The 11926-nt window shown below is 54.4% G+C and overlaps 1 protein-coding gene across 1 annotated transcript; it reads right to left on the reverse strand.

Annotated features, from left to right (window-relative positions):
- Positions 1-153: 153 nt before the first annotated feature.
- ankrd24 (ankyrin repeat domain 24) lies at positions 154-11064 on the reverse strand. Its single transcript, XM_067230219.1, has 22 exons — positions 11029-11064; positions 8450-8580; positions 8271-8359; positions 7900-7964; positions 7745-7802; positions 7543-7613; positions 7281-7387; positions 6920-7089; positions 6330-6352; positions 5913-6015; positions 5644-5738; positions 5223-5342; positions 4991-5120; positions 4626-4801; positions 3974-4140; positions 3090-3820; positions 2598-2929; positions 2191-2424; positions 1811-1987; positions 1341-1508; positions 730-795; positions 154-228 (listed from the first exon to the last, which is right to left on the reverse strand). Exons 1-22 carry the CDS (start codon positions 11062-11064, stop codon positions 154-156), a joined length of 3324 nt encoding a protein of 1107 aa, XP_067086320.1.
- Between the last annotated feature and the right edge of the window lie 862 nt (positions 11065-11926).

An 11926-nucleotide genomic window follows, 5' to 3' on the forward strand; every position in this document is an offset into this window, starting at 1 on the left:
CTCCACAGTCGTTTGAGTTGAGTGTACATGAGTTGAGAGAGCTACTGTAGTTCCGGGGCGGTACTGGGGCCCCCAGGGACGTGTCGGGCGGGCCTGGTCTCCGGGCCAGGACAAGAGGGTGAGGGTTGGGACGAGGTCTGAGGGACGGCTGGGTCAGTGGTCCTGGTCTTTGTGTGTCATCCGCAGGATCTGTAATAGCAAGGCCTGGACGCCCTCATCCATCTGGCCCTGGGGGTACACACACATCACAGAAATGTATGCACACGCGTACACACACACACACACACACACACACACACACATACACACACACACACACACACACACACATACACACACACACACACACACATACACACACACACACATACACACACACACACATACACACACACACACACACACACACATACACACACAGATTATCAGTCAGATTCATCGAATGAACCTCAGCTGCATGTAACACAGATTAAACGGCGTTCTGCGTTAGTTTCAGTTGCACTCTGGTCTCATGGGTAGACTATTAAACTTGGACCGAATTGTCTATAGAAGTGTGGTGACATCAATGCCACTTGTCAAAATATCGGTTGTGGGCAAATACAGCTAATGTAAAATCAGTTTTCTGATTAGGTTTTATTAATCAAGAAAAAGGCAGCGAGTGTCTCTGGTCAAAACTGGACGTGAAGACTACAATTCCAACAAACCAACGGGGCAGAGTGTTGTCCCTACCTGTACAGCGGCCAGCAGGTGTGAGCGGTACACTGTTACCACCTGCCGGTGCTTCCTCTCCCAGTCCTGCACAGAGAACAGCCATCGTATTAGAGCCCAAAACAACACAAGCAAAACGTTGACATGATGTTTGAGGGAGACAGGTGGCTGAGCAGTTAGGGAATCGGGCTATTAATCAGAAGGTTGTTGGTTCGATTCCTGGCCGTGCAAAAATGACATTGTGTCCTTGGGCAAGGCACTTCACCCTACTTGCCTCGGGGGAATGTCCCTGTACTTACTGTAAGTCGCTCTGGATAAGAGCGTCTGCTAAATGACTAAATGTAAAATCTAATTTGACCTTTACAAATGCATATAGAAAATACAGCTGAAGATCAAGGATCAGAAGTGCACAGTTCAACAGTTTTTCGGTGGCCAGAGTCAAGAAACAGTCTGTATTTACTAGCCACATAGCAGAATAACGTCACCGCTACATTACCAGGCATGGCTAGCGAAAAACAACAACATCTCGGTCACAGTAGCTAGCCAAACCATGTAGGGTGAACAAAATATCAACAATACCACAGTTGAAAAGACAGATTTGAACGTGGTGAAAAGAGTTTCTCTAGGCTGACCTGAAGCTGCTGGGTGAGAGCCGACACCCTGTTCTGCAGCGCCATCTGCTGGCCAGGGTTGACCTGGGGCGAGGAGGTGGAGGAGGAGGTGGAGGACAGGCCCAAGGGTGGAGACAGAGCACCCAGAGCCTCCTTCAGACGAAACACCTCCTTAGACAGCTCGGTTATCTGCAGGGGTCACACACACATTCACTTCCTGTCCCGTGCATGTTTTGGAAAGGACGATGTCAGTATTTCTTGTAATCTATTTCTCTCTCTCCCTCTCTCTCTCTTTCTCTCTCTTTCTCCCCCTCCTTCTCTCTCTTTCTCTCTGTCTCTCTCTCTCTCTCTCTCTCCCTCTCTCTCCCCCCCTATTTCTCTCTCTCTCTCTCTCTCTCTCTCTCCCTCTCTCCCTCTCTCTCCCCCCTATCTCTCTCTCCCCCTCTCCCTCCCTCCCTCCCTCCATCCCCTCCCCCTCCCCTGTGAGCCACCTTGCGGTCCTTCTCCTTGACCAGGCCCTGGGAGTCCTGCATGTCTTTGTGCAGCTGCTGGACGTGGCTGGACTGGGCCTGCAGGTCTGCCAGCTGCTGCTGCGTTGCCGCCAGCTGGGCCTCAGCCACCTGACGCTCGCTCTTGTTGAACAGGGCCTCGCGCTGCACCTGGAACACCTGGGGAGGGGGGAGGGAGGGAGGGGGAGAGAGGGGAGGAGGGAGGAAGGGAGGGGGAGGGAGAGTGGGAGGGATACAGAGAGAGAGAGAGAGATGGGGAGAGAGGGAGGAAGGAAGAGAGAGACACAAAAAGAGAGAACCAAAGGCGTGTGAAGGGATAGAGCACTACGCGCTTAGACACCACATGTCGGGAACGCACGCACCTCGGTGCAGGTCTTCTCGTGTTTGCGCGTGAGATCGTTGAAGCTTGCGCTGATGGTGTTGATCTCGGCCTGCAGCGCCAGGCGCTGGCCCTCGTGGTCCTCCTTGGAGACCACGCCCTGCTCCGCGGCCTTCTGGGAGTGCAGCTCCCTCAGCTCCGCCTCCTTGTCGCTCAGGGAGTCGCGGGCGGCCGCCGCGCTGCTCTCGCTGGCCTCCAGGCAGCGCTGTAGATCAGCCTGACAGCACAACGGGCAGCCACAGAGTCAGCACCAGGTATTTATTTTCGTCCATCCATCCATCTATCCCTCCATCTATTCATCCATCCATCTATTCATCCATCTATCAATCTATCTATCCATCTCTCCATCCATCCATCAATCTATCCATCCATCTAATCATGGTGTCTGACCTTGACCTTGTCATGCTCCTCCCTGGGTATGGAGTCCTGCAGGGTCTGGAGCTGTGCCCCCAGCCTGGCGGCCTCGGCCTCCGCCCCCTCCCTCAGGGCCGCCTCCCCCTGCAGCTCCTGCATGGTCTGGGCCAGCTGCTGGGACACGGCCTTCAGCGCCTCCTGGTGCTGGGAGAGCGGTACGGCGCCCTTCCACTGGAGGGCGTCCTGCGCGCGGCCCTCCCTCTCGGCACACAGGCAGTCCAGGGCCTGCGCCGCGTCCTGCCTGGCCACCTCCAGCTCCTCCCTCACCGCCGCCGGGGAGCGCCCGTGGCGGAGCCTCAGGGAGCGCTCTGATTGGTCAATTGCGCATAAAAAAAAAGAAACACTATACTTACACTGATGACTCATAGGTGTACTACCGAAAACACCAAAACCTAAGTTATATGTTAGATGGTTGCGTGACGTTAAAGGGTAACGGGTTCTCCTGCAGGAGAACCCACGGGAGCTCACCTGAGGTCATGGAGGGCTCCGACCCCTCCGAGCGCTCCTCCTCCTCCTCCTCCTCTTCCTCCTCCTCCTCCTCCTCCTCCACCTCGCGCAGGGCGGGCGGCCTCACCCTCTCCAGCTCCAGCAGGGCCTCGTTCAGCCTGGCCGCCGCCTCCGCCCTCTCCCCGGCCAGCTGCTCGCACTGCAGCCCCAGGGTGACCCGCACCTCGTCCAGCTCCGAGCGCCGCACGCTCTCCCCCAGCTCCGCCTCCAGCTCCCCCACGCGCGCCCTCAGCCTGCTCGCCAGCTCCCCCTCCCCCGCCCTGCCGGACCCCCTGCTCTCCCTCAGCGCCGCCTCCAGCTCGCTCACCTTCGCCCTCAGGGCCCTGGCCGTTTCCTCTTCCTCCCCCTGCCTCGCTCCCCTGGCCGCCTCCTTCTCCTCCAACGCCGCCTGGAGCTCACGCACCCTCTCCCTCAGCAGCTGCGCCGCCTCACCGCCGCTGTCGGCGCTCTGCCCCTCCCCCTGCCCCCGCCTCTCCGCCAGCTCTGCCTCCAGCTCCTTCACCCGCCCCCTCAGCTGCCGGGCCTCCCCCTCCTCCCCTCCCCCGGCCCCAGGCCCCTCCCCCACGGAGAACACGCCCAGGCTCATCTGCTCTCTCAGCTCCTCCAGCTCGGTCTGTGAGGAGGCCAGCTGCCCCTCCAGCCCTGCCAGCCTCTCCTTCAACACCTCCACCCCCTCCGCCTCCTCCTCACACCTGGAGCAGGGACAGACGCCGTCGGAAAACGACCGACGGGAGATTTTGTCGTCTCAGGTCAAGTTTCCTCAGGGCCACTGGTTAAACCACAGTGCCCGAACGGACAAAATGATACACGACACTCATGCGTTTGCGAGTCGCTGCGTTGCTCACCCCTCCTCTCCCGCCGTGCTGGAGGCCTCGGCTGAGGCCTGGGACTCGGAGTAGCGCTCCTGCAGGGCTTGGAACTCCTTCCTCAGGCACTCGTACTGGGCCATGGGGACGAAGTCGGAGCTGGAGCTCTGCATGTCAGTGTCGTCCTTCTCAAACATCTCCAGCATCTGCCGATCACATGACACACAGGACGTGACGTCACAAAGGGGATGGCCAGGAACTCGAAATACTCCAGTGGCCCTCTGGATTGAAATACTAGTCGTAGTCGGTTAAAAAACACAAATGTATACGCTGTAATTAAGACAATGGGAAGATGACATCCAGATTGTGCAGTCACTGTCGTGATAAACGGCCCAGCACAGGCCCTGTACCAGATCCAGTCCCCAAAGACCGCTACTGTGACAACACATGACCCACTTAGCAGAGAATGTCTGTCTGCCCTGAATCCCCTCTACCCCATACCCCGTCTATTTATACCTCGATGGCGTCTGCATCATGGACCTGAAGTAGTTATGACTAATGGTCCAATATAATGGTGCTGAGCCAGGCGCTGCCTTGGAACTGCTCTGGACACGCCTCGAATGAGCTCATCTGTTTCAATTTGTTAACGACGCCCGGCAGTGTGTGTGTGTGTGTGTGTGTGTGAGTGCACCTGCACTTTGAGATTCAGCTCCGTGTTCTGTGAGGTCAGCTCCTCTACTTGTCTGCGTAGGTCCCCCAGAGCGCCTGGATCCCCAGGACCCGAGGGGGGCCTGGGGGAGTCCGGCCCCTCCTGGGAGGCGCCCTCGTCCGGCTCTCTAGACCTCCTGGAGAGCAGCATCTCAGCGCCTGGGGGAGGAGGGGGGGGGGGAGACATCAACCGACGTATCACCCACGGATCGAACAAGCCCCAAAAACTCGAGAAACCGAATACGAGGAACAAGCTCGATTTAATGAAGCGATGAAAACAGCGGATGATCACAGAATCGCAGCCAGGTTTCCTCACACACACACACACACACACACACACACACACACCTGGGAAGTCCAGCATCTCGTCCATGTCCTCCATGCCGTCTGATTGGCCGGCTCTGAGCTCCTCCAGCTCCGCCTGCAGGCGGTCTCTCTCCACCTCCGTCTGCTGGAGGCGCTCCTTCACCTGACACAGCTGGAGCGGGTCAGAGGTCACAGGTCGTCTGTTAATCGCGGCTGTGGAGGGCGTGGCTGGTGGAGGGAGAGGGGAGTGTGTGGGTCGTGTCGCCTGCAGTACCTCCTCCTGGGCAGAGAGGGCGCTCTGCTGCAGCTGCTCCAGCCCCTTGATCTTCTGAAGCAGGCGTCCTCTCTCCAGGCGCAGGCGTCTGATCTCCTCGAAGACCTCCTCGTCCTCCGTCTACCGCGGTCACGCGGCGACACAGTCGGGATACACACACACAGTCAGGATACACACACACAGTCAGGACACACACACAAACCCAGTCAGGATACACACACACAGTCAGGATACACACACACAAACACACAGCATCACAGTCAGGATACACACACACACAGCGACACAGTCACGATACACGGGCACAGCAGCAGTACACAGCCAAAACAATGCCCCTGGACAGACGTGTGTCTATGCAAGTAAGACTGCGTGTCCCTGTGTGTCCATGTCCACAGTGTGTGGGGGGGGGCTGAGGACTCACAGGGCTGGCCTGGGTGGGGTGCTGCGTGCCTGGGGACCGGGGGAGGGGAGACGGGCTCTGGGCAGGGGGCTCCGGGGACTCGTCCGGGCGGGGCGGGCTACCCTGGAACACGGCACACAGTTCTCAGGTGTTTGTGAATGATCGTACGTTGTTACGTTTAGCCACAAGAGTGGTAGTCAGATCTAATGGTATAGGACCATATAGAGGTGGTTTAATGGCAAATTGAATCATTATTAAAATGTTATGAGTAAAAAAACATGTGCTTTGTTCCCGAGGGAGGTTTTGTACCTGGGGAGGGGAGTGGGGGGGAGGGGGGGCCTTCCTCTTGCGTGGGGTGGTGCCCCCCGTCGGGGGTGGGGGGGCAGGGGGCTCCTGGGGGCAGACACACGCATGGGTGACATTCCGAGGAAAAGGGGGCATATGAGAGGAGGGGGGGAGGGGGGGAGCAAAAGAAAAAAGCCAAGCAAGCACAAACAGACTCTGTGTTATATGTGTCATGGGGTGTACAGTAGAGTAGTGTGGGTTCGGCAGTGTGTGTTCAGCAGTGTGTGTTCAGTAGTGTGTGTTCAGTAGTGTGTGTTCAGTAGTGTGTGTTCAGCAGTGTGTGTTCAGCAGTGTGTGTTCAGTAGTGTGTGTTCAGTAGTGTGTGTGTGTGTAGTGTGTGAGGTGACTGAGAGCTGGGTTACCTCTCCCACAGAGGCCTCAGTGGCTACGTATGCATAAGGAGAGACAAACAACAATATGGTTTAACCTCCGCACACACACACACACACACACACAGTCACCCACACACACACTCAATCACTCACCCACCCGCCCACGCACACTCAATCACCCACACGCAAGCTAACACACACATACACTCTGATTTATCAGTTCAGTCACGACTAAGAAACACACCCACATTAAACCTGACTGTATCATACTCCCACAGTAGACTAGAATAGATGATGTGTACATCCCACAGCTGCACCCCTGACAGTCCATTTACCACACCCCCTCCATCACCCCCTTCCACTTCAAACGCTACCACATCTGTTTTTCATAAATCACCAAGCCTTTGTTTGAAGATCAAAGGCCAGTGAGCTTGTCAACCTCTTTATTTCAGACTTGACAATCACCCCCAGCTGTCCCCTTAATCCAGCCCCTTCAGAATGGATTCATGTCCCGGGGGAACCAGAGAGGAGCCAGGCACCAGACCACCACAGCCCCAGAGAGGAGCTCCCGGACTGGGCCTTCAGAGCGCCGCCGGCCTGGTCAGACCACCGGGGCTTACCTGGACCTCCGTTCTGCAGCATCTGCGCGATCCGCTGATTGGCTGTGGCTGAGCTGTAGTGGGCGGCGTCTTGCCCGAGGGCGTCGACCAGTTTAGGATTGGCCCCGCCCCTTAGCAACACTTCCACCGTCTCGGTGCTGTCACTCTCGCAGGCCAGCATCAGGGCTGACCTGCGGCGCCATGGCAACACAGAACACGTTACGCACCGACGCGACAACACCACGCAACAACACTGACGACAACCAGCACAACAAAGCACCACACTCTCCGTGAAACTGGCAAAGGCTCGGTGTTCAAAAACTACAAAGATGGCGGCGTGCATATTTCTTTGCTATGTGCCAGCACGGAAATTCCCCCCTACCTGCCCTGGCTGTCCTGTATGTTGGCGCTGACCCCCCGGTCCAGCAGAAAGGCGCACAGCTCCACCCTGCTCATCTGCGCCCCCAGAATCAGAGGCGTTGCTCCATCCTGACACACAGACAGCACCCTGAGCTTACAGCAGGTTAGCATCCCGCTAGCTCCATCCCCCATTGATCCCAATGTACTTATGTAGCATCACAGCTAACAGGAAGTGCATTGCAGCCATCGTTTGAGATGGTGGCCCCCTGGCCCATACCACCTACCCCATCCTGGACGTCCAGGCTGGCCTTGAAGTCCCACAGGGTTTCTGTGCAGTGGAGGCAGCCACTCACAGCTGCAGAGGAATGGAGACACCATGTGGACGTAGCGTAGCATCATTAGCGTAGCATCGTTAGCGTAGCATCATTAGCGTAGCATTGTTAGCGTAGCGTGCCTTTCTGGGCCAAACTCCGCTGCCGTACTCACCAGCATGGTGCAGGGCTGTCCTACCACTGCTGTCTGTGCAATCTACTGGCACTCTCTCCTGTCGGGATTCCACAAGAGAAAAAGGCATCACGCGAGTTGTCCGAATCCTAGAAACTGCTTTGTGTGAGCTCACTACGTCATGTATGGCTCCCCACCTGTAACAGTCTTTTCAAGCAGTCCGCATGGCCGTTCTTAGCTGCTAGGTGAAGGGCGCTGTAACCTTGAGGTTGATCCAGACCATTGAGAACGAGTGAAAGAGAGAGAGAGAGTGATAAAGTCAGTTAATCAGACAGCAACAAAGACTCGGAGCTCGGCTCAGGGAAACCAGACCTCTGCTGTATTGTAGTTAGGATTCTGAAAGGGAGTGCGGACCCAAACACTGGTCAGATCAATAGCAGTGACCAGATTACCGGCCTTGACCAATAGGACTGAGCGTATGACCAGCCTTGACCAATAGGACTGAGCGTATCACCAGGCTTGACCAATGGGACTGAGCCTATGACCAGCCTTGACCAATGAGACCCACCTGCTCCGTCTAGCAGGGTGGCGTCCACACCGTGAGAGAGGATGACCTCCAGGCAGTCCAGTCGACCCCGGGACGCGCAGGCGTGGAACCTGGCCGTGTAAACAACAACAACAACAGGAAGTGAGACACGATCAGACGTGCGATGCGGAGGAGCTGCTGTTCCGCGAGGTCCTACTCACGAGGACTTCCCCTCCACGTCCAGCTTGGTGGGACACAGCCCCTTCTTGCTGATCAAGGCCGCGACCTTCTCGGGCTCGTTCTGTTCCACCGCCTGGAGCAAACGCTCATCACTCTTACTCCAGTCCTGGCTCTGGAGGACACACACACACGCACACACACATGGGTCGCCATTCACCTCCAGCATACTGGTCTGCACACTGGGCCTCTGTAACTCGATAACACAGCCCAGATCTGATAGCATACAGTAACAGTACAATACAGTATGATACAGTACGATAGGGAACAGTGCAGTCCAATACTGCACAGTAGAGTACGTCCAAGTGAGGCATAGAAATGCAGACATACAGACAACCGTCGCCAACGTAGCAAACTTGTTCACGTTACAAGTACGAAAAGACACAGCAAAGTTCACAACAACAGCATGTTTTCTCAATATTTCCCATCGACGATAACAGCTGTGACATAAAGACAAGCACAGCAGGACAGGTGAATTACAGCGGGCTATTTTTAGGCTGGAGGACAGAGAGGACGACCTTACCGGCAGCGGTCTGAGGCAGGGACAGAGGCAGGTCACCAGCTTGAACAGAGGCTGGGGATCCATGGGCCTGGAGCAGCAGGGACACAGTCCCCCGGTGTGACGAGCCTGACTACCCGGCGCACACCCGACGCTCGAAACAAACCGACACCCGGCTACCGCCACACATCGCTTTCATACCTCAGGTTCTTGTGACTCTACTGGTGAAGCTAAGCTACTGCGATAACGATGTTGGTCCACTGTTCGCTACATGCCAGACAAAAGTTAGACAAATGATCCCCAGTGCTGGAAATAAACGCGTACGGAAACAAAGGCATCAATTCGGACTGTGCGGACTCACCGACCCTCACAAAGACATCTCCCTGCTCATCCTGCTCTCTACAAACACAAACACCTTCTCTCCTACCCTGTAAGTACTTTCAGAGGTCTGCACAGTCTGGAAACCTTACGCACACATACACACGTAAACACACACACCTACACACACACACCTCCCTCCCCCGTGCCCTCCTTTTCCTCAACCTAACCCAGTCCTGTCTCTTCTCCCCCTATACTCTGCTCCCTTGTTCATTAGTTTCTGTCAGATTTCCCCCCTCCCTCCCTCTATCCTTACCTCAATCCCTCCCTCCCCCTCCATCCCTCCCTCTCCCATACATCTCTCCATCCCTCCATCCCTCCCCCACCCCTCCCTCTACCGCTCCATCCCTCCCTCCTTGTGCTGTGCTGGGGCATTGGAGCTCTGCAGCCAGCACAGGCCTGTCAGGAAGTGAGTGTTCAGCAGAACAAGGGGAGAGAAACTGGCCCCAGCTGGCAGAGGGGCGGGCAGGAAGTGACACGCTGGCACACTGACTCGCATCATGTGACCCGGGCATCAGCACCAGCAGAAAACGTATACAGTCTGCCCACACAAACCCACACACGCCGAGGTCAAAGACTCACATGAACAAACAGTATAGAGATTTATTGAGGCGTTTTCGTAGTTCTGTGTGCAGGCATGGTGAGGCAGCAAAGCAGGTTGGCCCAGAGTTATTCCTGGGAGAGAGTTGTATACAGTGTAGCCTGACTACGAATGTGTATCATGCTGAGCTTCTAGGACATCATGATACAGCATCGGCCTCTCTCTCTCTTTCACTCTCTCTCGCTCTCTCTGTCTCTCTACCTCTCTCTCTCTATATATATATACCCCTCTCTCTCTCTCTTTCTCTCTCTCTCTTTCTGCCTCTCTCACTCTCTCTTTCACTTTCTACTTTGCTCTCACTGTCTTTCAAAACACCCACATCTTTCTGAACAAAAGCCCGATCACTTTCGGCAGTGAAAGGTTACGTCCGAGGGAGATTAATAACTTAGCCTACCCTCTCTCTCTCAACCTATCAGTGAGGGACTGGTCAGGTCAGCCATCATCTGCATCTCTCACTGGTGCAGGCTACTGTTTCTACTCAGAGCAAAGTGCATCATGGGACATATAGCCTCTACCATAGAAGACATAGATCCCATTCAGACATATTAGTGCACACCATCTCATCACATGCATCCTGGGGGGATGAGGGCAACAGCAGGAAATTGGGGATTCTTTGCAGGTGTGTGTGTGTGTGTGTGTGTGTGTGTGTGTGTGTGTGTGTGTGTGTGTGTGTGTGTGTGTGTGTGTGTGTGTGTGTGTGTGTGTGTGTGTGTGTGTGTGTGTGTGTGTGAATAATTAAAAGGCTACCTGCTGGGTTCGGTTACAGCAGCAGTCTACAGACTGGCCTGCTCTCCTGCTGCTAGTGACACTGAATCCCAGCCTAGTGCCCCCCACAAACACACACACACGCACACGCACACGCACACGCACACGCACACGCACACACACGCACATGCACACACAAGCACACCTGACAAAGAACAGCCTACAACTGGGTGAAGTGTTCAATATCATGTTGGAAATTAATGATCAATAGAACCGTCTGTGTTGTTGTCATAGTAATGATATTTCATCATTTGTGTATCCATAGCTTCAACAGTGGACCAGGTAGGTGGTTTCAAACATCTTCAGTTATTAATCCTTACCTCATTCTTTTTGAATTTTGCCTTCAGACTCCACATGGCTTGCTGGTGGCTGTTGGTGCTCTGCCAAAAGGCAGGCTCTGAAATAGAAATAGTTAATGTCAAAGATAAGAGATACTATTACACATCGGTTTCAGTCATTCCCTGTTCATTTCATATTGACGTTGTGTTGAGACTACATAACATGCATTCATACAGGTGTCCCCACATGCCTCAGCTGGCTAATATGTCTCCTCTCTGAGCCTTTAAGTGCATAACATTAACAGGAGCTGCGACAGAACAGCAGATATCAATAACATGAGACATGTATTTGCAACAACTGACAATCCTGCAGTTAAAAGAATGGTTAAATACCATCAGCAGCAACGTAGCAATATTCACGAGTCAGAAAGACATACCTGAAGTAAGAGGTTATAGCAGGGGTGTTTCTCGGTCCCATGAGCCGGTAACGGCAGCAGTTTCACTGATGCCTGTCCGGTTTGGAGAGGTACCTGCCCCTACTGCAGAACCACCAATCAATTATGCGCAAGTCGCCGGATCAGTTAATGATTGGCTAAGGTGAAGTGACACATTACGTACCGCAGAATTCTGAATAAGAGTATGTTATATGAACTGGTTAAGGACAATGTCTGAGCTCATCTAAGACTACAGGATTGGTCGTCACAAAAGTGACGTACGATGTTTTTGTTTTTGGACCGTGTCTGTCGGTGATCGGCGGTATGGCGTCACAGCGTCCCGCATTTTAACAAGGCACGTACCAAACACTGTAACGTCAGAACTTCAGAGTTTACTGTATATTCAGCCAATCAAATCATTGGATGTAAAGCATTAACCTGGAAGTTATATGTAATCCAATAACAATCTTTTAGACTGATACATACCTTTATAAATGACAATCATT

Source organism: Osmerus mordax, chromosome 27, assembly GCF_038355195.1.
Source record: "Osmerus mordax isolate fOsmMor3 chromosome 27, fOsmMor3.pri, whole genome shotgun sequence".
NCBI lineage: Eukaryota > Metazoa > Chordata > Actinopteri > Osmeriformes > Osmeridae > Osmerus > Osmerus mordax.

Coding starts and splice junctions, on each gene's coding strand:
- ankrd24 (XM_067230219.1), bottom strand. CDS start 11,064: ATGTGGAGTCTGAAGGCAAAATTCAAAAAGAATGAG. Junction 7,388..7,542: donor GCCTGGACGTCCAGGATGGG/GTAGGTGGTATG, acceptor TCTGTGTGTCAG/GATGGAGCAACGCCTCTGAT. Junction 2,930..3,089: donor GGAGCCCTCCATGACCTCAG/GTGAGCTCCCGT, acceptor TTGACCAATCAG/AGCGCTCCCTGAGGCTCCGC.